This window comes from Alosa sapidissima, chromosome 2, assembly GCF_018492685.1.
Source record: "Alosa sapidissima isolate fAloSap1 chromosome 2, fAloSap1.pri, whole genome shotgun sequence".
In the NCBI taxonomy this organism is placed as follows: domain Eukaryota; kingdom Metazoa; phylum Chordata; class Actinopteri; order Clupeiformes; family Clupeidae; genus Alosa; species Alosa sapidissima.
The window spans coordinates 10316083-10344078 of record NC_055958.1 but is presented as its reverse complement, the minus strand read 5'-3'; the positions used below and the strand labels follow the sequence as shown (position 1 = coordinate 10344078).

The following is a 27996-nucleotide window of genomic DNA, read 5'->3' as shown; positions in this document are numbered from 1 at the left end:
GAGTATGTCTGATTTGACATGGAATGACCCAATTACTATTACAGTAACAAATACAAATAGGAAGACATTTTCCCAGACAAGTAGAATTATGGAACAGACTGGATACCTGCACACCTGAAGTTCTGGGCAGTCAGTCCCTTCTCCACAGCCAAGCATGTAAGGATGCTGAGGAAGCTGGTGGTGACTGACTGGTGATTGTCTTTCTGAACTTGCCCATGGAGACGCTCTTGAGTCTTAGTTAGAGTTGAAAGACCAGGCTTGCTGTCCTCTCCCAAAGAGCCCCGTCCTCTCTGTGCAGCTACTGCAGAACGCAAGGCCTCCACCCAACTCTGTGCCTTAGGTTCATTCGCTGCCTGCATACAGAGTACCTCATTTGCAAAGACTGCCTGGAAGCGTAAACAGCCACTTTCCTCAGATGCATCATGCTGCACAGCAAGGCAGGATGCAAGGTGATATTGGAGCAACGGTTCAGACAGACAACATTTATCCTCAGTTGGGAAGGCTTGCAGATGGGTATGTGTGAGCACAAAGTTAAAGGCCCTCCAGTTATTGAGGTCACAGAGTTGTTTTAACTGGCCCACCTTGAGGACACTGGTGCACTGTTCTATGAACAGAGGTAAGGTGGTGGGTCGCTTGGTTGGAGTAAGCTGTGCCAGCAATGTGGTTGAAGCAGATGCTTCAAAGGCAGTTCTACTGGAATAGGTCGGGTCTTTATGTGGTCGGGTGGCAATTACACATGCCCATAACAACCTGCTCCACTCTTGTGCCTCCCACTGGCAGGAAGCTCGAAGCTGCAGGAGGGTACTGTTAAAAAAGAGTGCCTCCAGCACATGTCCATCTTGGCCTTGCAACGGACCAACTGCCTGGCAGTGAGAGAGCGACAGTGCAGTACAGAGCTGCCTGTTACCACTACTGTCCAGGCTGTACAGGCGAAGTTCACAGTTGGTAAGTTCGACATGACATGAAGTCCAGCGGCCCCTAGTGCCCTCTCTCTGTTCCAGCGCTCCCTGTTTAACCAAACTGGAATCCCATTCTGGATTTGCTGTAACAGAAAACAAAACAAAAGATCATGGAAAAGAGAGAGGCACTTAACTCGGAAACAAATAGTAATCTCAAAATGTATGTAAACTTAAAGCATTATACCAATTTAGCATAAACACATTTTATCACTATTTGTATTATTCATACTAGACTTTTTGAAGAGCTCCTGTCTGATGCCATGAAAACGTCTCAGAATGTCTAAGCAGGAAGAACAATGACTGTGTTGTATGTGTTGGGAAAGGAGGTGATAGTTTAAACAAAAAATTGCAGCTGGCAACATGATTTGCCAGCCAATTTGCAATCAGTGTCTAGACACAGTATAGTAAATTGATGGAAAGACACAATTAGTGTCTCTTGTGTGTTTTATCATAGAGGGTGTGGATGCAGCCCATCTCCACAAAATCAATGAAGTGACCCATATGGCAGTTTCGTTCCATTCGGGCCATAGCCAGGCGTCCCACATCAACATGGGCCCAAGCCCAGAATTTTTAGAGTGAGAAGTTCTCAAAGGGGGTTAGTCCATGGGCCAGATGAGATGTCGGTACCACTCAAGGTGGCAAAGGTTGCTTATACTTTTTGAAAAGATACATGTCTGTAGTTAACATTTTTGTCTGATAGCCCTTCTGGTCACAGCTAAATTAGTGTTATCAGCTGTTAAAGTTACCCTACCCCATTGAAAAAACACATTTTTGATGCAGGTGCCTATCTTGCTATTGGCCTTTGTTAAAGACATATTTGCATATTTGATTTTGTTGTTTGGCATCATAAAGGGGACAATCTGAGCTTTCATTCAAGCCCTTTTGTGAACACTTTGAACAAATACAGCCAACCCTGGAGCTCTTCAAACTTTGAATCACACAATTTTTTCTGCCATTTCCACCTAAATCATCTTTTTTCTTTTAATCCTGTGGCATCGGGGAGCATCAGAGATACAAAATACAAACACTGCAATACTGGCATGACTAAGGATTCAGAAAATGTATAATTTACCCATATTATCTCATTCTGAGGTGGTGATTTTCAGCTTTATATCAGGCATGGCGTTTTTTCGAAGAAAGATAGTTTTGCCAACCTCTGAGGTTTCCTTTGCTATTGGACTCTGACTTTGTGATTTTGTAGTTTATTTTGCTATTGCTGGTCCTGTCTGTACTGTCTGACCACTTCTATTTGATCTGAGCTTCAGACAGTGACAAATGTATGCTTGTTTGTGCGAGGCCAAAACAAGTGCTTGAACATCATTTCTTGTCCATGAAGGAGTTGAGACCCAGGGTATAGACAGAAATTCTTAAGTTGAATTTAATACCTTTTAATACCTTTTTTAATACCTTCACAATATTGTTTAATACCAACACGACTTCGAGCTGCAACTAGTGGCAACCTTTCGAAATTCAGTGTTGGGGGTGACTAATTATAAAGTAACAGATGTCATTTTTGTTACTTAACTTTCTGAATAAGAAGGTATAGCAATGCTTACAATTCAAATCAATTATCTATTATTACAGTTACTGGATACTTTGTTCCTTTTTTGCTTCAATAAAAACACTGGCCTATACACAATTATTTGTTATTTAATCCTAACCCAAGATAAAAAAGTTATTTCATTGTTACTGTATGTGTAGGAAGAGCACACACCACTTCTCCAGCATTACACTCTTTCTTTCACTATCATTCTATCTCAATCAAGACAAAATGACAAATGTCTTGAATAGGGCTGCACAATTAATCGAATTTTAATCACGATCACGATTTTGGCTTCCCACGATCAAATTTGCGTGATCGAGCGATATTTCAAATGCGTGCTCTACCCCATAGAACCAACCTGGCAACCCATAGAACGCTGCGCTACAAAACAAATCAAGCGCTCCTTAAACCTGTCTGACCATGTGCCTGCATGCAGCCTACCAATGACAGCTGTTCCCTGCACTGTTCAGCCTGATGCACTGTGGACTAGTGACATTATGTTAACTATTAGTAGGCTAGTTAGACTATACAATAAACGACGATCAAAAATCAAATGTGTGGCACAGCAGAAGGCCAAGAGCTTGTCCCTCGAAGCGGATCATCCATTGTTCAAAAATATTTCTGATTTCAGGCAAGTTAAGTTAACCAAAAATATAAGCAAAGCAGGGCTCTCAACTCGTGAAACACATCACATGACGTAAACCACACATGCCTTTTTTTATCACGTTAACTTTTAGTCCTTGTTTGCTTCCTCCGATAGCCTATAGCCTACTGTAATAAGAGTTGAGCTAACGACGGGATCCGTGAATTTTATTCATGTATTTTATAAGCGTCATGTGCAACCTACAATGCATATGCGTTTCAAGACACGGCCTACTCAAAACGAGTGAACAATAATGAAAATGTAGCCTACACGTCAGTGTTTTACATATCAACGAATGACTAAACCAGGGGTGTCCAAACTGCGGCCAGCCATGCACTTTAATCCGGCCCGCCGAGCATTTATTAGTTTATCATAGGCCGCTCGCTATTTTTTTCCAGCGATAGACGACGTTGTGGTTAACTTTAGGCTACTACAAACTGCTTTACACTCTTCTTAGAGAACGTTTACAATGTCAATGTCAAAACAGCTTGTCACATCGAGATACATAGTATCTCCATTGCAGCAGATCTAACTACGTTATGCTAGTCCATTTAATTGGGGACGCATTTGAGCGTGGGAGAGAGGGCGATGGCAACAGTAGTTCCCACTACTGACCAATTTTAAACTTTTAAACAGCATAGGCACAGCACTAGCCATAGGCTATTTGAGTGGAGCTGGCAAAGAGTCTTAAAGTGACAGTGCACCATTTATAAATGAATTAAACAGCATCAAATTAACAGTATTTCTTAAGAAATTATTTTTCTACAACAAAATTATTTTGTCATTTAAATAATACAAAACATTATTATTATTATTATTATTATTATTATTATTTGTGTGTGGCCCGCTGGCCAATTTTCAAAACCCAATGTGGCCCTTCAGTCAAAAAGTTTGGACACCCCTGGACTAAACAATTACAGTAAACTCATGAACAAGAAGCAGAGCTTAAGTGGCTAATGGGGAGCGTTGGGAGGATTCCCGGTGGGCTGTTAACGTTTTCCCAAATATTAACAAAGTAGCACGCACAAAACATTTGTTTGGAAGTTGTTTGGAAGTTTGGAAGTCGCAGTCAAATCTATATTTGCAGTAATTTAGGGGAGTAAATGTGAGGGGAAGAATTTGGGTGAGCCAGATAGCAAGTCCAATATGTTTAGGGAAAAAAAACATTCTCACTAAAATTAATTAATAATCGTGATAAATAATCGTGATCTCAATATTGATCAAAATAATCGTGATTATCATTTTGGCCATAATCGTGCAGCCCTAGTCTTGAAATGAAAATAAGAAAAGGTATACTGGACTTTCTTCTAAAAAGGCCCACGACCATACGCAGTACACACACACCCTTGTTGTCCCTTGCTCACCCTTGCTGTTGCTTGCAAAAATAACCCCTTAAATGGTGACTTCTGGGGAATTTTGTGGAAACTAATTGACAAATTGACTATTATAATATATTGATAGCATATTACTATACAGCCTATACAAACCTACACAGGTTCTTATATTCAACTAATTGCAAGTCTATTGGGACTTTGATCTCATCACATACTACATCAAGGGAGTAACCCTATAGCTCCTGAGCAAGCTTTGAATAATGTAAAGGTAACACCTGTTAAACTAACCTTAACATGACATCTTACTGAGGGTAGAGCTATAGCCTAAACCTTATCTTATAGCCTAAACAAAGCAACACTGTCAGGCCTATATTTAACCTCTATTCTGTAGTCAAGGTAGGGGTAGCTCATTGCAAATAACCCCTTATAACATGTGCATATGTTTACCTGTTATATTCTTGTTTTTTCCCCTTTCATTTAATTATATATTTGTTTGAATGAAAAGGCCTTCTGCCTTTATGGGGACTTTTAATTTGAAAATGGGTTATTGTGATACTGTATGTAGGCCTAGTTTAGGCTATGTCTGCTGCTCTTACAGCCTGCGTCATTGAAAACGCGATGGCGCAAATGATTACTTTTTTGGATGACAATGACAGCTGGTAGCGTAGACTTACTGATAGCTTCAATGACGCATATTTATGTGGAGACAGTAGCCCTACGTGGCCGATGAGCCAGGCAGTCGACTCTTCCACCTCTGATTACGTCCGCCCATTCTTGTTTGCTGGCTAGTAGACTCCAGAGCGGTAGAAAAGCGGCTCTGGTAGACTCCATATGTGACCTGACGGCATTCACTCCCATCCAGGGGCATTTATTGTCTTTTTACAGACGTGGTAATACGCCTCTTGGCTGTTGCCAACTAGCCTAAGCCAGTCTTTGAATCTCGAGTCCTCTAACCAAATGTCCGGAAAAAAAAAATTTCCCATGACATCGTCAATGGTAGCGAACTTTTGGTAACAAGTTTAGGCAGTAAGCCAGCCGTATGTCCAGTTTGAGCATAGAGTTTGAGGGGGCGCTAAAAGTTTTTACCGCGAACGCACACGGACATATCGCTCAGGTCCTACTCGCACATATAATTAATATAATATAAATAAATTGACGCGACTTTTAGGAGATAGGCCTGCACTTAACACAAATGGAAAACATCATAGTTAGTGGTTTGAAAATGTAATACCTCATCAGATGACGTTTATTACTTTTTAATACTTTTAAATGGCCTTAAATTTGGCTAATTTCATTTACTACCTTTTGATACTTTTTACAACCCCGCGGACACCCGGAGACCAGACCAGAGTCAAACTGGAAACCAAATCTGATCGGGCCAATGAGGGGCCATCACAATCACTTTGTGCCTGCCTCTCCTCACTCTCTCCAACATCGCTGGGATCAGTGCCTTTGGGGGGGAAAGCATACAGCAAGGCCTTCGGCCATTCGTGTGCCAGAGCATCCACTCCCAGATGGGAGATCGCCTCCTGCCGGGGCAGGAATGTCTTGTGCGCCACGGTGCTATTCTGCAGCACCTCAAAATGCTCCCTCATACTCTCCATCATCGGCCCGAACAATCCGGAGGGGGAGATAGATGCATCCAGCAATGGAGTCTTCTCCCTGTCGGGTAGCTGGGACAGCTTGAGCCACAGATGGCGTACCAGCCCCACCAAATGGCCCATTGCTCTGCCCTGTGCCAGGTCCAGTGGTATTCCTCCGCAGCCAGCCTCATGCTCTCCCCGGCGTAGACCTGGTGGAAGGCTGTGGTGTTGAGGGCACGGCATGCCTACCCCACACAGGCACAGTAAGCCTTAGCCGACTGACCGGCAGTGGCCCTGCGCGGCTTAGATGGCAGAGTGGCCGGGCTACCGCACCAGCGCCTCCTCCACCTTGGGCAGGTGGATCAGCCCCTGCTCCTCTGCCCCGTGCAGGGCAGAGAAAGGCCCGAAGCCCTGGACGGGTGATCGTCCTGAATAGGGTTTCCCCCAAGAGCATATCGTCCCCTACACTCTCCTCCGGGTTTGCTCCAGTGAGCTACTCTCGGAGGCCATGAAGGACACCTGGTCATCATCATGAGACCCCAAAGAGCTCTGCAGCCAGCCCAACCGGCACATTCACCTCCCCCTGCTCGACCAGCAGCCACTCAGGAAGCGCAAGTGGCTCCCCAAGAGAGGCAGACTGGGAGGGGGGCCGTTGGCTTCCATCTCCTCAAGCAAGCAAGCCCGGAAGGGGACAGCCTTCGGCCCCAGCCTCTCGCAGTGCGAGCAGAATTTTGGGACCGCCAACTCTGTCCAGGCATGAGATATATACAGACAGTTTATGCAAATGGAATGTGGGTCCAGGGCGGGGATGAACTGCCCACACTGCTTCATTTGGGCGGCATCGGACATACTTGCTTTTTTAGGATTTGATTTATTATTTTCAGAGAAAATGTTTATTCTGTCATCCGTCAGTTGTTTCAGATCCTATTCTTCCGTTCTCAGACCAGTGGCAATAGACGTCGCTGAAGAATGAAAAAGGGCTTTCAGACATAACCTCCAGAGTATATGTGGAGGTTTGTCAAACGGAGGTCTGACCCTTCGGGTGATTCAGATATGATTCTAACCTGCGGACCTTATACTGACCTATGTGTGAACGACATACACGCACATTACAGAATCTCTGTGTGGCTGTCGAGTGAGGAGTGGGGGCTTGCAGAGTTCGCAAGAGGCGTGTTATAACGCAGAATATATGTGGCCGCTGTCACAGCTGTTGTTTTTGTTTACAAAATCTATGCATTATGTAGGCTAAAGAAGAAAAATCTATTGTACGTAGGCTAATACTTGAAGTAGTCATGTAAGTGTGCATAGGCCTACTTGAAGCGGACCTACAGTATTTGTATGTGTGCTTCAAATAAACACATTTATCTGTTTTCAACATCATGTAGCAGAATTACTTGGCTATGGAACCCAAATCTGGTTTGCGTTGGAGAGAGCATGCACAAACTTGTAGGCTTTATGGTACCAGCCAATTCAGTAACTCAAGACTTCAAGGCCATCATATACAACGTTTTTAAAAAACAAACAAAATACTAACATAACGGGGAAGTGGTTAGTTTTTTCCTGTTTTTTTTTTCCCAAAAGCATCTCCCCTGTCCCATGTGGGATACGCACCTGCTAACTACAGTCCATCAAACATGATAAATGATAATCTGCCATTCACATGCCTTTTGTGTGCTCCTGCAAACTAGTCAAATACTGTATGTGTCTATTGCATTTAAGTAAGGAGCTTCTTCTTTTCATTTTCTCTAGCTAGGCATTATTCATTCTCAACAAATATCGGGCTCAGCAGTGAGGTCATGAGAAGGCTATCAATGAACAGAAAACCGACCGTGTTGGCTAACAATTTATTAAACAGTATTAAACTGTAATACAGTATTAAACTGTAATACTGTTATCGTCATCAATGACGACGTCATACTGCCTTTTCAGCGCCTTCGGCTTATGAGGATTTGGTCTTTTGAATTTCTTTTGGCCTTGCGATGCGGTTGTAGGCCTACATCAACGTGTCTTTTGCCGTTCCCTTCATGTATTCTATCACGACACTGTCTGCCCTCATGTAGCTCCGTGATGTCTTCGTCATTCCAGGTCGGCGATTTTCTGGACAGCATTATGCCACTCCATCATGGTCATGACCCTGGCATTTAAGTGCTCCCGCCACATGGATGCACAAAAGAAACGTCATTGACACGTCCTCACGTGGTGAGAGGTGGTGCCCAACCATTTAACATCCGCAGAACCTCCGGTCTTATACGTATGTCTGAAAGCCCTGAAAGGGTGTTTGCTATTGGCCGTGACGGCTAATATATAGCCGAGCCGTTTCGCGCCAATAGAACCTATTAGAGGAGTTCAGTGGTGATCGAGGAGTGTATTCCCATTGATTAACGCTGAGTAGTTCGACTGATAGAGAACCATTAATTTTCATGTGAAGCACCAGGGTCAGTGTTTGTGGCCCTGCCCTGAGGCTTTTTAAGTTTCAGGTTTGACCCTGGTCTGGTCTCAACCCATCATGGACAAGAAGTTATGTTCATGCACCAGTTTTGGCCTCACAAAAACAAGCATACATTTGTCACTGTCTGAAGCTCAGGCAACAGATGCAGATCAAATAGAAGTGGTCAGACAGTGCTGACAGGACCAGCAATAGCAAAATAAACTTCAAAATCACAAAGCCCAGAAGATGGTTGAGTATAAATTAAAGTCAGAGTCCAATAGCAAAGGAAACCTCAGAGGTAGGCAAAACTATCTTTCTTCGAAAAAACGCCATGTATTTTGTATCTCTGATTCTGCCTGATGCCACAGGTTTAAAAGAAAAAAGATGATTTAGGCGGAAATGACAGGAAAATGTGTGTGATTAAAAGCTTGAAGAGCTCCAGGGTCGGCTGTATTTGTCCAAAGTGTTCATAAAAGGACTTGAATGAAAGCTCAGATTGTCCTCTTTAAAATGATACCACACATAATAAAATCAAATATGCACATATGTCTTTAACAAAGGCCAATAGCAGTATAGGCACCTGTGTCGAAAATGTGTTTTTTCAATGGGGGAGGGTAAATTTAACAGCTGATAACACTAATTTAGCTGTGACTCCAGAAGGGTTATCATACAAAAATGCTAACTACAGACACTACAGACTTTTCAAAAAGTATAAGCAACCTTTGCCACCTTGAGTGGTACCGACATCTCATCTGGCCCATGGACTAGGTGTCGTTCTATCCCATTTCTTAGTTTTCAGCCATTTTTAGAGCCTTGTCAGAGAGAAAGTACATAAAGTATACCTGATTTAGATTTTGATTACCACTAAATACATTTTGGAATTCTATGGAAAATGGCCCTCATCACAGAATGTCAAAGCTGTACATACTGTACCAAAGGAACCATGAATCTCAGAAGCTGGAAAGGCACATTCAGCAAAAAGCACAAAATAGATTTGATGATAGGGTGATCTAGAACCTGGCAGATTTGATATGGAATCTCTTTGAATAGAGGCAATTAGTTCAACAGGCTTGTGTGACACTGGTTCCACATGAGGGTATAAAGACAATAAAAAGGTTGTCGTACCTTCTCCTCTTGTCCTGAAGGCCAAGGTTTTCAACATATTTCTGTCAAGTACTGGCAAGCCATTATCTGTGCAGGTGCTGTAGTTCATATCTGAGTGTGATCGGTTGTGGCCACGCTTAAAGCTGCCATTATTGAGAGTACTGCTATGGACAGCAAGGTCGTTGGTCGAGTGGGCCCGACACCTCTTTCCATGCCTATAGCCCAAGATACTGTGGGTGGTTGTCTGCTCAGTCCAGGCCCAACTTTTTGAATCTTCTTGATGCTGTCCAGCCAGAAGGTTCCACATCCCACTTAGTTTGCACAGTACGGACACCTCCTCTAATCTACATGGCTGTAGTTGGCCATCACCCTGGCTACTTTCAAGAAAGTCTTCTGTGGCCTCCAAGGCAGGGCTGACATCCTCAACTTCCACACCTTCCATCACTTCCAGACTGTCACGACAAAACTAATCATAACAAAAGAAGAGAATACATTGTTCATGAAGCCAAGAAAAATTTGCCAAAAAATCAAACACAAGTGCTTTATTCATCTATGAAATGCTTCATGTGCACCTGCAGAATGTTAAAATTGTTGAGAACATGTCCTGACGTGTTTTAGTCTGTGAATTTGTCCTGTTAGCAGAGGGATAGCAACAGAAAACCCAATATTGAAATCCCTGGGGAAATCTCCTTTATTTTCAAGGCTCAATGTTGACAGACCATAGTATGACATTGTATTATGATAGCATTAAACTATGGACTCGAATGGCTTATTGCTTTTCTAAAACTGTTACTATAAATACCTGGCAAAGTTTCATAAAGTAAAGGCACAGCAACTATAAATATAACGAGTTATTCCTAGATAATCATTTTTCCGCCAAGAAATATATTTCCTCTATCTGAATGGTTGCCAAGCAACGTCGAGATGCAGCTACTATCAAGTTATGGTAGCGCAGTAATATAGAACGAAATGCGGTCAAGGTGTATGTTTATGCTGGATTTAACAATGCCATTGAACGCAATTCAGCCAATCACAATCAAGGACCGGAACTATCAGTTTTAGAATATTAAAAATTCTTTGAATTAGGTTGTTAAAATACAGTTACTGTATGAGTACAGAGTAGGAGAGAGCAAACAGGTGTAAAGGGCCATCACGTCTGGCATTATTAAATGAATGCCAACATAACATTATTACGTCACGAATATGCTAATTGGAAGGTGGTGTCACCAAGCGTTTACTTGAGACGATGCGCCCCATTATGATGATTAGGAATTCTACGCTCAAAATAATAATAATCAATTCATTGGCTAATACAATAACATAATCAGCTGATGTGTACAGTCCTTTATCTTTTTATCCGCCAGTTGCATTGATTACCAGTTCACGCCTGATTGTTTTAATGATACAAATACTGCAATAAGTTGTAACAGTAAAACAACCACATACAGTACACAACTAAAGTTGTTCATCTAACTTTCATTTGATGTCAAACACAGTGGAAATTGTTTCAAGTTTAGGAGTTACAGTGAATACGCACTAGATTAGTAGGGAAATTTTGCTAATTCACTTGACTTCCAGAAATAAATCAATCAGGAAAAATTCACGTTGTAGGCGAGGTCAGTGTTATTGTGCGTGTGCATGTGTGTGTGTGTGTGTGAGAAAGAGAGAGACACAGAGAGAGAGTGAGCATGTGTGTGGTGTGTAGTGAGACTTGTGTTATTTGACTGGTCATGTTAATAATAATGTATTTTCTGTGTGTCAGATTCTGTAAGTGTGTGTGTATATATCTGTGTGCGTGTGTGTGTTTGTGATGCATGTGAATATAATCACAATAATGATATCTTATATTTAAGTTTCAGATTAATCAGTTGAGGCATTATCAATTTCTGGCACATTTTCTGCTTGGCCAGGTCCCAGGCCCATTGGGTGTCTGGATATCATCATAATCATAATATCTATTAACCTGTTAAGTTTCAGACTGTTCATTCAAAGCATAGAACATTTCTGGCACATTTCATGCTTGGCCAGATGGTGGCACTATGCTAGGCATCTGAATTGCACATGTGAATATCACCACAATAATGATTTCCAATATTTTATACCTACTAAGTTTCATATAAATCAGTTAAGGCATTGCCCATTTCTGGCACATTTCCTGCTTGGCCAGGTGGTGGCGCTATGCCAGGAAGGCCAATTGGGTTTCTGGATATTCTCATAATCATAATCATAATATCTACTAACCTGAGAAGTTTCAGACTGTTCATTCAATGCACTTTGACTTTATGATACATTTCCTGTTTATGTGCAAGTGTAACCTGCGTTGTGTTGAACCTGCGCGATTCAGCCCTGCACACGCCCGGACTCGAACCCGCGAACAGCAGCACCTCGGATCGGGAGGTGAGCGCGCTAACAATTGAGACAATAGCCCAGGCTACTGGCTCGCATGCCAGCAGCACTCTTGAGGCGTCGGGGAGTGAGGTTTACCGACGTTCCACAAGCACAGCTAAGCTAGCTGGCATCCGTTACACAAGATATTAAAATCATAACATATAAGTAAGTATGTGAACCTGCAAGGCGAAACCAGTCGTTTTGCGCACGGTGCTATTTTGAGAAAATCCACGATAAACAAACGTACAGGTTAAAATGTCGAATTTCACGCTTTTGCATAATTCGACAGTATACACTTTCATATTGTGAACAAATTTCACGGACTGTTAAACCCTTACTTTATTTAGGTGAAGATTCAACACATTAGCAGTCATTCCCTTTGTCCACGCCGCTATAAGGTTTTACGGTAGGCTAAAGCTAAAATGTACTCATTACTCGTTACTCAATGTGTCAGCTCGTTCTCGTTCTTGGCAGATGTAACCGAATATGAATGTAAAAGACTTGCCTTTCAGGGCACAAATGGTCAAAAGCACAAACTTTTTGAAATATCCTGGCGTCATTTTAGGCACCAGGAGAAGTTTTGATGCTCTTTGTCTGTCTCTCACAGAGGACTGCGTTACCATGCATATAGACTTTATAACCAGCTGGCTAGTAATTGGGGGCCAAGCAGAAAAGCTGCGAGGCACCCATAGTGATTGTACTTTTTCCTATTATACAAAACGCTCATTTAGGGGTAGCCATGGCCTACTGGTTCGGACTTGTAACCGGAGGTTTGCTAGTTCGAACCCCAACCAGTAGGCACGGCTGAAGTGCCCTTGAGCAAGGCACCTAACCCCTCACTGCACCCCGAGCGCCGCTGTTGTTGCAGGCAGCTCACTGCGCCGGGATTAATGTGTGCTTCACATCACTGTGTGCTGAGTGTGTTTCACGAATTCACGGATTGGGATAAATGCAGAGACCAAATTTCCCTCACGGGATCAAAAGAGTAGAGATTCACCGATATGGAATTTTAGGGCCGATAACGACAACCGATATTTATTGGTTTGTTGTGGCCGATACCGATACGATAACCGATAATATTACTCTTGAAATTTTTTTTTAAAAAGTGCAAACACATCAGCACAAGACGGCTCTAGATAGGGCTGAGCTCCGCTCTGTTAAGGCTAAATGGCGGATCATTCACAAGAGGATTTTGAGATGCACAGATTCCCAAATGAACGCATATCCACAGATTTTGTTAGAGTGGTGAAATACATTCACACCACTGACATTATATTGAGGAAAAAGTATAGCCAACCAAGCTCAAGTAGGCTAGCTCAGTGTAGCCAGACGGACCTTACGTAGGCCTATATTAGGACTTTAAAAAATATTGACGCAAATTATCAGCCAGAATTCTGTTATCGGACCGATAATAATATTTTCATTTTTTCACTTACCGGCTAATAATATATCGGCCACCGATATATCGTGCATCCCTACAAAAGAGTATACTACTTATATATTTGCCATTGAACCATACAGTAAAAAGTTGTGAAATTCTCAGGTATGGTTACCAGTACCCCCCTCTACCCATAACCCAAAACCTGGGGTACTGCACCCAAAGGTGGCGCTATTGCCAAAAAAAAAGTAAATTATGCTTATTTCTCCTTACCAGATTGACCTAGACTCAAAATTATTTTATCATATTAATCTCTAAATTCAGATGCATATTTTTCACCCTGGTCTTATGCTCTAAAAATGTTTACTTTTGCCACAATTTCATAGAAAAGCTAAACATTATAAAAAGTTTCACAGGCTTCAAAAATTATAAAATCTTCACCAAAATTCTCACAGACAATGTTTAGACCAAATCACACAAAAGCTATCAAAACATTTTTGATATCTTGTTCCATTTCAGAGATATAGGCCAATGATGTTGGACCACTCAGTCCTTTTTTCCTATATCACCTATATTGCTATATGAGTACTTTTGTTATTGTATGGAGGTGGATACCATTAACAGTGCAAATTTTCAGATCTGTACTCTTTTTCAAAAGCTCTTAATTCTCATGTGAAATGTTTGCTTGGAGTTTTCTTGTTGTGTGTTTACCAATACACATTTTCACCATGTGAATGTGACTTAGCAATATGAAGGATTGTCAGTGGATCAGTGGGATAATGCCTTGTACTGGTGTTTCTTAGCTGCACATGCTATTGGTCATTTAAGATTCACATTGATCATCACCTGAATGACATCAGGCAATTAACATTCACGCTCATCAGTTCCCAAGAATTGCTGAGACACAGTATGGCATTAAGGGGAACTTCTTTGTTAACCATTTTTCCTTCATAATTAACTCTTTTAGGAAAGGCCTAAATTATATTGTCACATTTGGGCTTGGAGATTTCTTGATGTTGTTTGCTTACCAATACACATTTTCACCATGTGAATGTGACTTGCCAACATGTCAGTGGGTCAGTGGGATAATGCCTTGTACTGGCGATCCTTAGGTTGAGAGTTTGAATCCCAGCTAGAGCATTATTTTCAAGCTGCATACTGTTGGTCATTTAAAATTCACATTGAACAGCACCTGAATGACATCAGGCAATTAACATTTCAAGCTCATCAGTTCATCAGAATCTCAAGACACAGAGCTTCTTTGTTAACCATTTCTCCTCATAATTCACTCTGCCATATTTATATTTCTTCCATTAGTGTTCTTGACTACAAGTGTTTAATTTCCCCAAAATTTCAAAGATTATCAATACACATTTATACCATGTGAACGTGACTTTCCAAAGTTTAGCATTGGCTGTGGCTCAATGGGATAATGCCTGGTACTAGGGATCCATAGGTTGAGAGTTCGAATCCCAGCTACAGCATTATGATCCAGCTACACATGACATTCTACTATTGCTCATTTAAGATTCACATCATTGAACAGCACATGAATGACATCAGACAATCAACATTCACGCTCATCAGTTTCCAAGAATCTCAAACAGGAAGTCAACTTTTATCTTAGCAAAGCTTTCACGTATCAAAACCAAACTGGGTACATGGACTCAGGACCCACTTGGGAGGAGGCTCAAGAAATTTGGTGACCTTTGACCACTAAGGGGGCGCTATAATTACAGGAAGTAGGCTCATATCTCTGCAACGCTTACACGTATCAAAACCAAACTTGGCACATGGACTTGGGACCCAATCCTGAGGACGCAAAATAAATGTGGTGTCTTTTGACCACTAGGGGGCGCTATAATCACAGGAAGTAGGCTCATATCTCAGCAATGCTTTCACGTAAACCAAACTTGATATAGTTGGTATTTTGACCACTAGGGGCACTATAATTAGCAAGACTTTGTCATATCAACACCAAACTTGGTATATAGACTCGTGAACACGCCCCGAGTACCTACTAGTGCTGGGCGGTATGACCAAAAATGTATATCACGGTATTTTTCAAAATTCTTACGGTTTCACGGTATATGGCGGTATTTTTTTCATGCATAATCAGATGTTCACAGTATTTTCTACAGGTTGAGAGGAATTGCTGCAGTACATTGACTAAGGATGGTCTATTTTACTGTCATGATGTACAATAACTCCACACAAGGGATAATGCAGTTTTGCATGGCCCCAGAAAATGATGCTGTTTACAAAGAGCCACTCATGATTCTAATGAAGAATCTAATCAAGACAATTGCAGTCAAAATACAGAACTTTTACTGTGCAAATTTCACAAACATCTTGTATAAAACCAATACAAAAAGTAGTGCAACTTGCAATAATATACTTTTTTGAAAATTATACAATTTAAAATAAAACCTCTCTGCTAATATGCTTACTCTGTCAAATAGGACTATCAGAAACATGCCTTATTATTATTGTGTGGTTTACATGACTATGTTAGTGGTAGGCTAACGTTAACTTGATGTGGATGTCTTGTTAGCCTGTCATGAGCTTCGGTTCGGTTCGCTAGGCAAAACATTAACAAAAAGGTTTGTTTTGGTGCACTGATGACAGTCAGGATCATTTCTAGCTAGCCAGCTAGTATTGCCCAGTTCATGTCTATAACATGCTTTACTTGCTACCTGGATAATTTCAGTGGATTCTTAAGGTGAGATGAATGATAAGTTCATTAAACTTCACTCTGTTCGCTGGGTTGCTAACTAACCTACTAGCCTGCTAGTTACAGCTGTTGAACAATCTCAATAGAATTTTCGTGACCGTAAATCCCTTTCAGTGCAGTATCCCTTAACGTTTTTCCTTAACTAAAGAAACAATTTAAGGTATACTTCAGGGGAAAAACTTAAGGTGTTTTGTGTTTACCCTCACCATGCCTCGCAGTCGCACCATGCGTGTGTGAAAAAAGTCCCGTCTGAAACACTGTTGCGCGGCGCAGCATTCCAAACGTTGTGTAATCAAATACACCGGCATGGCGGTATATTAAAAATTCATATCATAACGAAAATATACACCGGTATACGGTGTGAACCGGTATACTGCCCAGCACTAGTACCTACAATAAATTTGGTGACATTTGACCACTACGTGCGCTATAATTAGCAGGAAATATATCCAGCCTTATATCCAAATCCAATTCAGTCCAATCTAATCCAATCCAATCCAATCCAGTTCAATCCAGTCCAATCCAATCTATTATCACAGGAAGTAGGCTCATAATAACTACAATACATTTGGTGTTTTATGGGGGAACTAGGGGGAACTATAATCACATGAATTAGGCTCATATCTTACTAACGCTTTCATGTATTGAAACCAAACTTTGTACATGGACTCAAGACCCAATCCCAATCCAATTCAATCCAATCCAATATCACATGAAGTAGGCTCATATCTCAGCAATCCCAATCCAATTCAATCCAGTCCAATCCAATCCAGTTCGATCCAATCCAGTCTAGTCCAGTCCAATCCAACCCAACCCAGTCCAATCCAATGTATAATCACAGGAAGTAGGCTTATAATAAGTACAATACATTTGGTGTCTTTTGACCACTAGGGGGAACTATAATCACATGAATTAGGCTCATATCTTACTACCGCTTTCATGTATTGAAACCAAACTTTGTACATGGACTCAAGACCCAATCCCAATCCAATCCAATCTAGTCCAATTAAGTCCAATTCAATCCAATCCAATCAACAATCACATGAAGTAGGTTTGTATCGCAGCAATCCCAATCCAATCCAGTCCAGTCCAATCCAATCCAATCCAGTCCAATCTATAATCACATAAAGTAGGCTCATATCTCAGCAATGCTTTTACGCATGGAAAGCAAAATTTGTACATGCATTCAAGACCCATTCCCAATCAAATCCAATCTAATCCAGTCCAGTCCATTCCATTCCAGTCTAGTCCAGTCCATTCCAGTCCAGTCCAATGCAATCCCAACTCCTGCTCAGCTGCTTGGCCCCCACATTGCTGCTTGCAGCTATATTTATTAAAGTACTCGCATAGGCACTGATAGGTTGAAGCTGTTGTTGAAAACTCATAAAAGATGGCAATTATGCTAAATCCTCTTGCTGCATGTATGATGACCAGTCAGTCTTATGTGTGTATAATTTACTTGATCAGTTTATTTTCTCTAAACAAGATTTATGTATGAGTAGTATGTTGTTAATGTTGCAATAATTATTTGGAGCAATTCAACCATCAACCATAAACTGTGTGTTTAGATTGAATATGTGCAGCAAACAAGTGACTCTCCTACTCTTACATTGACTTCCATTGTATTAAAAGAGCACCACATGTGGTGTAAAGTGGTACTGCAGATGAAGTACAAATTCAGTGGATTTATAGACAATATTTTTCAAAACTATTATCTCAATAAAGAAACTCCGCAACAAGCCCAAATGTTGGGCAGATGATCCTCACATACAGAATGATATATGGTAAAATGTTAAAAAAAATCCTGTTAACTGTCCACGTGGTGAAATGAGAAGATGAAAACAGGCTTTAAGAAAATCAAGCCCAATTTAAAAAATGTTCTGACAATATGATAATGAAAACAACCTAAGTTAATGCATGGACATTACCTTATAATACATATATGAGTGGGGGAAAAATCTGATGAATGTGTGTCACATACTTTTTGAATGAGAAGCCCTCAAAGGTGGTGATGTTTTTTTACATAATGAATTTATAGCCATTTTCATAGCTTTGCTGAGGGGGAATTACACAAGATACACCTGATTTGATTGGATTTTTTCATTTAACAGGAAAATGTACTTCTATTCACATAGTTTCACTAATGTGTGTGAAATACCAAAATAGCCAATAATGTTGGAATTTGAACAAAAAGGATTGTTCACGACGATGCTTAAAATGACTTCAAACTTCAAAGGGCTGTAGTTTTGGAACCATTAGTGATACAGATATACTATTTAAGATTTATGCATAGGTTTGGTCTACAAACACTTGTGATTTTTTCAGATTTTTTTGGAGAGGGTGACCTGTCAGCCACTGGGTGGTTTGACACGGAATGACCCCCTTTAATCAAACCACACACACTTAATCAATTTATCAATTAAACAAGGTATTTTCCCAAGGCCGTGGAAAACAGCTGTGGTAACCCCCATTTTCAAGGCCGGAATAAAACACTGGTGGAGAAATACAGGCCCATCAGTAACCTGTGATATGCAAGGTAGCCGAGAAATGGGTGGCAAAACAGCTGATTACTCATCTTAGCCAAGGCCATTCACCACTGCACCCAATGCAGTTTGGCTTTCGAAGTAATCACTCCACAGAAACAGCCAACTGCTTTTTTATCGAGAACATCAAAATGAATTTAGACAAAGGAGGTATAGTGGGTGCAATATTTTTAGATTTAAAGAAAGAATTTGGCACTGTCGATCATGACGCTCTTTTGTCAAAACCATCCTATTTTATTTTTTCTGGGGATGCAATCAAATGGATGGAATCATATTTAACTGACAGAAAACAAAGCACACGCATTAACAACACTCAGGGCTTTTCTCAAAGCCAAGGATTCGTGCTTGGTAGAACGAGTCCTGCCGAGTCGAATCCTTCAAAGACGAGGCAAGGCTTCTTCCTAGCATACGGAAAACACACAGTAGGCTTGAAATGAACTGCGTCTGACTTTGTCTGGCTTTCTACGTTAACGTGATCTTCAGAGGCTAGCCGGGAGGAGCTACAACAGAGGGCAGCTCATCCCGGACAGACAGGCTACAGTCTGCCTGACGTAACTCGCGGGAGATATTGCGGAATTTTGTTTGCAATAAATACAGCATAACTTTCATTCTTACTCATTAAAATGAGCATGATGACTGACGAAATACATTCTGATGTAGTTTAAATAAACCACTGTTGTCATACAGTTAACAGGCCTGCATTGTAGCACATAAATTCAATATCAAGTGTTTTCCCTATATGTGTGTCTATCTATTAGGGCTGCACAATTAATCGAATTTTAATCACGATCACGATTTTGGCTTCCCACGATCAAATTTGCGTGATCGAGCGATATTTCAAATGCGTGCTCTACCCCATAGAACCAACCTGGCAACCCATAGAACGCTGCGCTACAAAACAAATCAAGCGCTCCTTAAACCTGTCTGACCATGTGCCTGCATGCAGCCTACCAATGACAGCTGTTCCCTGCACTGTTCAGCCTGATGCACTGTGGACTAGTGACATTATGTTAACTATTAGTAGGCTAGTTAGACTATACAATAAACGACGATCAAAAATCAAATGTGTGGCACAGCAGAAGGCCAAGAGCTTGTCCCTCGAAGCGGATCATCCATTGTTCAAAAATATTTCTGATTTCAGGCAAGTTAAGTTAACCAAAAATATAAGCAAAGCAGGGCTCTCAACTCGTGAAACACATCACATGACGTAAACCACACATGCCTTTTTTTATCACGTTAACTTTTAGTCCTTGTTTGCTTCCTCCGATAGCCTATAGCCTACTGTAATAAGAGTTGAGCTAACGACGGGATCCGTGAATTTTATTCATGTATTTTATAAGCTTCATGTGCAACCTACAATGCATATGCGTTTCAAGACACGGCCTACTCAAAACGAGTGAACAATAATGAAAATGTAGCCTACACGTCAGTGTTTTACATATCAACGAATGACTAAACCAGGGGTGTCCAAACTGCGGCCAGCCATGCACTTTAATCCGGCCCGCCGAGCATTTATTAGTTTATCATAGGCCGCTCGCTATTTTTTTCCAGCGATAGACGACGTTGTGGTTAACTTTAGGCTACTACAAACTGCTTTACACTCTTCTTAGAGAACGTTTACAATGTCAATGTCAAAACAGCTTGTCACATCGAGATACATAGTATCTCCATTGCAGCAGATCTAACTACGTTATGCTAGTCCATTTAATTGGGGACGCATTTGAGCGTGGGAGAGAGGGCGATGGCAACAGTAGTTCCCACTACTGACCAATTTTAAACTTTTAAACAGCATAGGCACAGCACTAGCCATAGGCTATTTGAGTGGAGCTGGCAAAGAGTCTTAAAGTGACAGTGCACCATTTATAAATGAATTAAACAGCATCAAATTAACAGTATTTCTTAAGAAATTATTTTTCTACAACAAAATTATTTTGTCATTTAAATAATACAAAACATTATTATTATTATTATTATTATTATTTGTGTGTGGCCCGCTGGCCAATTTTCAAAACCCAATGTGGCCCTTCAGTCAAAAAGTTTGGACACCCCTGGACTAAACAATTACAGTAAACTCATGAACAAGAAGCAGAGCTTAAGTGGCTAATGGGGAGCGTTGGGAGGATTCCCGGTGGGCTGTTAACGTTTTCCCAAATATTAACAAAGTAGCACGCACAAAACATTTGTTTGGAAGTTGTTTGGAAGTTTGGAAGTCGCAGTCAAATCTATATTTGCAGTAATTTAGGGGAGTAAATGTGAGGGGAAGAATTTGGGTGAGCCAGATAGCAAGTCCAATATGTTTAGGGAAAAAAAAAATTCTCACTAAAATTAATTAATAATCGTGATAAATAATCGTGATCTCAATATTGATCAAAATAATCGTGATTATCATTTTGGCCATAATCGTGCAGCCCTACTATCTATTTAACCAACAGCAGAAAATAACAGAATATCCAAACGTTTTCAGTAGGCTAGCCTACCATTGTTGCAGAAATCACATATGAGAAGGTATCCCTTCAATTTCGGTTAATTTTCGCATATTCCAACATAAGGAAGCAGCATGAGACACCAGTCAAAATCACCATGAGGAGATTCCTCCCAAATGGCCCCATCACGTCTTTGAACTGACGTCACGGGGGGGGGTTTCCGGTCGTGCAGACCGTGGAAGGCAACTGCAAGATCTGTCTGCAGGCTAAGACTCCGGCGATATTTTAGGTCATGTGACATGGTGACACGGTGGTAAGTCCCTCCCCTGCTGACAGAAGTCGGACAGGATTTCTAACCAGTGAGCATTGCGTCCATCCCAGTATGCATTGTGTTCAACCCAGCATGCATCACATCAAGTCAGATCTGAGCAGATCTGCATGAAGTCGAACAAGCCTAACGGCTCCTACACAGTTCATTCCGTCAACGCATGCCAGTGGGTGTTCCCGACGGTAGCTATGCAAATGACTTGAAGTATAACCGTACTTTGATTGGTTGGTGTCGTCCGTCGATTGGCTTGATTGGCCGGTGCCGTCTGTCGGTGCATTTCTCCCGTCTCAACGCGAACGATGGGAGAAACGCGACACAACGGACCCACAATTCAGTTCGGCAACAGATGACGTGAGCCCATGTAAAGTGAATGGGATGCGTCTCCAGCACTGCAACGCATGCCACTGTGTGTAGGAGCCGTAATGGAACAGACTAGCGAGTGTGCAGGAAGATGCAGGTGCATTATTAAAAATCACGTGTGCGCACAGGATTTTGGGTATTCCAAGCACGCAGAGGATACATGCATGCATCCTCGAAAATCTCAGAACGAAGGACTCAGTACTTGATAGAATTTTAAAGCACCCTTGACATTGGAACAGTGCTTGGCGTGATTTGATGACGTAATGTCCTTGAAAGAGCGGCTTTGAAGGACCCATCCTTGACTTTGAGAAACGACCCCAGTCTACATACCTAAATTCTAAAATAGGTGTCTCTCAAGGATCTATACTGGGCCCCCTTCTGTTCAGTCTCTATATAAATGACCTGCCCACTGTTTTTCCATCTGTAAATTTACAAATGTATGCAGATGACAGTCCTCTACGTGCATGCTAAAAATAAACAACAAGCTGCACACCAACTCACTGAGGCCATGAGCAAGGTATCCATCTGGCTAACTAATTCATGCTTACACCTGAACATAAGCAAAACCATATGTATGTATTTTACAAAACAAAGTACTGCGTCTCATGACCCTGATGTAATAGGTAACCAAGAGAAGGTTAGAATGGTGCCTGACTTTAAATATCTGGGAATCATTCTATACTCACAACTCTCATTTAAAAAGCATGCAAAAAAGGTTGCCAATACTGTCAAATTTAACCTGGCAAATTTTAAGAACATAAGACCATGTGTCATATCTACCGATGAAGGCTCCAAAGCTCTTCTTGCATGCGATGATCTTCTCACATTTCTCTTCCTGTTTAACTAGCTGGCCCGAAACCAATAAAACAACATTGCAACCATTGGAGTCACTCTATAAACAGGCATTAAAGACATTGGATCGTAAGGGTAACAGCTATCAACATTGTCACATAGTCAAAAAACACAACATGTTTAGCTTTGAAAACTTCAGACACTTTGCTGATGCTCATCTTGTCTTTAAGGTACTCCGCAGGCTTGCTCCACCACTGTGCCAGTTCATAAAACAGAAGGACAAGGTCAATAGAGTAACCAGAGCAACCACCAGAGGGGACTGCATAGTTCAATATAGACAAAGTAGGATTGGAAAAACAGCCTTTTCTGTCAGAGCCACAATTTTTTGGAATAGTCTGCCCAATGAGTTAAGGGAGTGTAATAGTCTTTCCCATTTTTAAAAATCAGCTCAAAACCTGGATTAGGGGCAATTACAATTGTAACCATACACCAAATAAAGTCCATAAACATACTTTTCTTTTTTCTTCCTGTATTTATACTGTATTCTTACTTTGTACTGTATTTAAAGGAGAATTCCGGTGTGATATTGACCTAAAGTGTATTGAAACATGATACCGAGTGTGAACGTATGTCTCATAGCCCATCTCGGCTTATCCCCTGCACTCCAAAATCTGGCGCTAGTTAGCCGATGCTACCAACAGCTTTTTCAATAGTGGTGCTTCGGCATCGGGCTAGCCATGCAAATAAATCACTGTTTTACACCCATTTACGAGGCTCAATGTATCTCCACACTTCATTGGTAGACTTCTGAGGGCCCTGACATTTAAAACGAGACATTGAGAACTTTGAAAAAGCACTGGTAGTTTACTTACAAGACTATTTATACAGACAGTATCTTCACGAAGTTTAGCGTTTGCAGCCATCTTGAATTTAGTCACGATAAGTCGAGCAACGAGTAAGAATGAACGGGTATGATAAGGGATCAGATTCCAAAAATAATTCAGTGGAAATGCATGGATTCCAGTTTCTTCCAGTAGCAGGGGACAAGCCGAGATGGGCTATGAGACATACGTTCACACTCGGTATCATGTTTCAATACACTTTAGGTCAATATCACACCGGAATTCTCCTTTAAGTGGAGGGTTAGGTGAGGCGAGCAATATCTGTGTCTGTTTGAGGGTATGCTCATATTTTTGCTACTGTATTTTTTAAATCAACTTTTGCATTTTAGGGTGCCTGTTAAGATCTGGCTAGGGACAACAGATGGAAACTAACACTTGTAGCTAACTCTGGCTTGTTTACAGCAAGTTCACAGAAAATGTCATTTTGAGGAAATTACCAGTGCATGAAAAAGCAAAACATACATTAACATAAAATTCAAAACAAACTTTTATTTGGAAACAGTTGTGGGCAGAGGAAACAGTTGGCGGGAGTCATAGTTGATGACAACTGGCAGTTGAAATGGCTGAACAGTTAAATAGTTTAAATTGTTAAATTATTTAATAGGAAATTATTGTAGTGAGGACTTGTATTTTGAAACAGTTGTGGGCAGAAAAAACAGTTGGTGGGAGTCATTGTTGATGACAACTGATAGTTTGAATGGCTGACCAGTTAAACAGTTGGATAGTTTAACAGTATCCCAACCTGCAAAAAGTAATTTCATGGAGGTATCACACTCTCTCTGTCTTGGATGCGCTCAGGCACAGACGCACCACCCCTCTGTCTCCCCCGTGTCGTGTGCGTGCTTACACTCAGATGCACATGCGGTCTCGCATGCACGCTCTTGATCGCTCGCTCTAGATTCCGGGAGATTTTATCTAATTTGCGGGCATCAGGGAGCCGCTATCAATATGCGGGAGACTCCCAGGAGACTTGGGATGTCTGGTTTAAATTGTTAAATTATTTAATAGGGAATTATTGTAGTGAGGATTTTTATTTTTAAACAATTTTAAGCAGAGAAAACATTTGGCGGGAGTCATTGTTGATAATTGACAGTTGGAATGGCTGAACAGTTCAATAGTTAAGTAGTTTAAATTAAATAAAGTAGCTAAATTATTTAATAGTGAATTAATATATATATATATGCATAGGTAGATAGTTTAATGGATGTTGATAGACAGATAGTTTAATGGATGAAATGAAGAAAAAAGTGAGCTATCCAGTTTAATAGAGAGAGACACAGAGAAGAAGTTCCATTGAAGTTGCTGCAGTCAGTGAGAGAGCACAGGTGCAGTTGATTGCATTCTAAGTCGTTAATTAGCTCTGTGAGGGGGCCTATTTGAGCAGTTGATACAGGTGCAAATCAGTTTGATTAGCCCACTGTGATGTCATAGTGCCACTGCAAAGTCTATGGGGGAAAATAAGCTTGATTTATGTTAATATCTCAAAAAGTATAAAGTTTACGAAAATGAAAAATACATTCCTTATTCCTCGTGGGGGGGGGGGGGGGGGGGGGGATGCTACTTTCCCAGCTGTGGCTTGGGACTGGGAAATTTGGCAATTAGGCCTAGCCGTTTTTCTCACTTGAAAACTGCATATTCTTAAGTGTTTCACACCATACTTATGTTCTGAGCAAATACATTCGTTTATTTAAGGTTAAGGAGTATTAACCTTTGTTGCTGTGCCGTCCATGTTTTTCACAAATTCCGACTGCAAAGCGCTCGCAGTCGGAAGAACGATGTTATCACAAAGAATGTTTATTCCCAGACATCAAGAATGCAGCAAAGCTCATTGGAAATCATTTGTAGACTAAGCACCGCCTTTGTGTAGCCTGACAGTCGTCACTGACATTGTCATGAAGAAATGTAAATTTGAAGAAACACACACACACAGCAAAATCAAACTGCATAAATCTTAACCCTTAATAATTATTTCCTCAGAACGCCCGAAACCGGATGTCTAGAGCCACAATTTCCAGTCACATTTCCTGTAAGTTCTCAATAGCTAACCGAAATCGACTGATTTTTAGAAAAATGTTCAGAGGCAACTATAACACAATGTGTGTAGGTTCAACGATGAGCATAACATACGCTGCATATCATTGGGCGTCATATGTCAGACGGTAGCCTAAACCGTAACTCGACTTGCAAACGTCACATTAAAGAACATTCGATTTTACAGCGCAATATTAAGAGGTTAATTATAGCCTACTCACCGCAGGGACATGTAGGACTAGGCTACAGCACCGGCCTGTATTTACCGGAGGTGTAACAGAGCTTCTTCTTCTTCTTCTTTAATTTTATTGGCGGTTGGCATCCAACATGGTGCATTACCGCCACCAACTGTTGGGTGGGTGTGGAGCATCAATGGAATTAGACGTTTAACAATATAAATAATTATAATAAATAAAAAATAAAAAATAAACGTTTGCTAAATCCTCTCAAATAATCTGGTTGATTTTAAGAAATCCATGAGGTGTTTCCAGGCTGATGGTATTACAGTTGAGAAAGAAAGTAAACTTTACAATGTGATACTTAGTGATTTGTTTTCTAACATGATTGTTCTCTCATTATTAAATGGACAATCTAACAAAACATGTTCTACAGTTTCACTTTGGTTTTGGTTACATAAAGTGCACTGACCCGTATCATGTTTCCCTATAATGTTGAGGTTGTGATTAAGACTAGTGTGACCTATTCTTAGGGCCAATCTCAATTCTCTGTTTTACCCCTTCCCCTTCCCCTATCCCTTCATCTTACCCCTAGCCCTTGTCCCTCGAAACCGAGTGGCAAGACATAGGGGTGAAGAATGGAAATGAGATGCACTGTAAAAACTGAGACTGGGGTTAATTGATATTTAATAAATAAATTATAGTGAGCTATACATAATAAAAAAGGCTATGTGTAGTTTGGAATCAAATTGAGTGGAATTCAACAATTTTTAAGTATTTGTTACTTGCATTTTACTCAGTTTTGTGTGAATAAAATTAGCTGTGAATCAATGAGTAGTATTTAATTTTATTTCATCAGGAAAGTCAAAGATACAGAAAATTAGTAAATTTTACTCATTGGGAGATTGTTGTTTTTAATCACCTTAGTTACATTTCCGCTCAAAGCATTTCGCGCCACATGGATGGAACACACACATATGGAAACTTTCCCAAAGGTAAAACCCGTTTAATTTATTGTTACACATATAGCCCTATGCAGTCGAACATTATTTTTATCTAGGCCTACTGTAAGTTTGCATATCAATTTTGCTGCGCTGTAGCCTAACTCAAACTGAAGCTGGTTATATTCAGTTTTGACTTTGTTTCTACTTAGCCTAAAGCAAGGGCAGGGCTAAACAGTGTTTGGCTAAAATATGACAATTTCATGTGAAAAGTACAGTATAATGTTATAGGCTACAACAGGCTATAGCTGTCTCTTAGGATGCAGGCCATCCTACTCAAGGTATCCTTTAATGAGTTATGTTAGCTCATATTTTATTTAAGGAAGGGTTAGGAATGGGTTGGAATATTGTTTGCATTACTTAAATGTACAAGAAATAATGCTAGCCTGCAATTCAGGCTCAGATGCTATGCACTATTGCTTTGCTGGGACCAATGACTTCCTGGAGTCATAGTTGGTTACCTGAAAACGTCAGGTAACCAACTATAAATACAGGAAGTGTTTCAATAGACGGGTCCCTGAAACAGCACATCAAGGAGCCTTGATGGGGTTTCATATACCGGTAATACAATTTCAGCTTTAAAAAGTTTTAGGTCAGTGGATGTTTTCCAGCCCTTGAATAATGTTTATTTTTGTCATTTCAGGCTCCAACCAATCCTAACGCTAACTTGACCAGAGATGTTGTCATTCGGTGTTTGGGGGATCTTTAGATCATCTTCTAAAAAAGTATGATGTAAGTACATATTAAATATGAAGGTCATCCCTATATAAAGTGTATTTCTCCCAATAATCCTTGCCACGCTACTGATGTTTGCAGATTTGCACTACTATGTCTCTTTCTAATTTGCCTCTAAAAGTTCCTTGCTAAGGTTTTCTTTCCAAACAGCAGCCACTTTTACAGACCGTATTAATAAGCAGAGCAGCAGAGTTAATCCAGTTGCTGACCCTTGGCTTCATGAATGCCTTTAGAGATAGGTTGATAGGTGACCAGCCTGTCTTTGTGAATGTAGAGTAAAATACTCATCAATACAGTGCAGGGCTGAACAGTCATATACTATATACACAATGTTCTTACTATTCCAGGATGCTGATGAAGATAGTGTGCCACAGGACCTTGCTGTACAAAGAATGGAAATCAACAGCATCGAGACCAATACATCAGAGGGTCCCGATGACGTTGGTATCGTGGTAGAGGGAATGAAAGTTCTGACTGCTCTGGAGAACTTTCCAAGGGCTTGCTCCATGCTGCTTGGGTGGACATATGCAGTGAATCCGGCCTATACCAAGGAGCCCAGATATATGTTTGAAATCCTCCAGAAACTCCTCTTTGAGCTGGACTGTTCAAAG

The 27996-nt window shown here is 40.8% G+C and overlaps 1 protein-coding gene across 2 annotated transcripts in view; it reads right to left on the bottom strand.

Annotated features, from left to right (window-relative positions):
• Positions 1-25828, bottom strand: part of plekhm3 (pleckstrin homology domain containing, family M, member 3) — a 61427-nt gene extending 35599 nt beyond the window's left edge. For both annotated transcript variants that reach the window (XM_042067847.1, XM_042067857.1), the window contains exons 1-3: positions 25695-25828; positions 9616-10060; positions 107-1042 (exon numbers count right to left, since the gene is read on the bottom strand). In XM_042067847.1, the coding sequence (XP_041923781.1) occupies positions 107-1042; positions 9616-10036 (1357 nt within the window). In that variant the 5' untranslated portion in view covers positions 10037-10060; positions 25695-25828. The remainder of the gene's footprint in view (positions 1-106; positions 1043-9615; positions 10061-25694) is intronic.
• Between the last annotated feature and the right edge of the window lie 2168 nt (positions 25829-27996).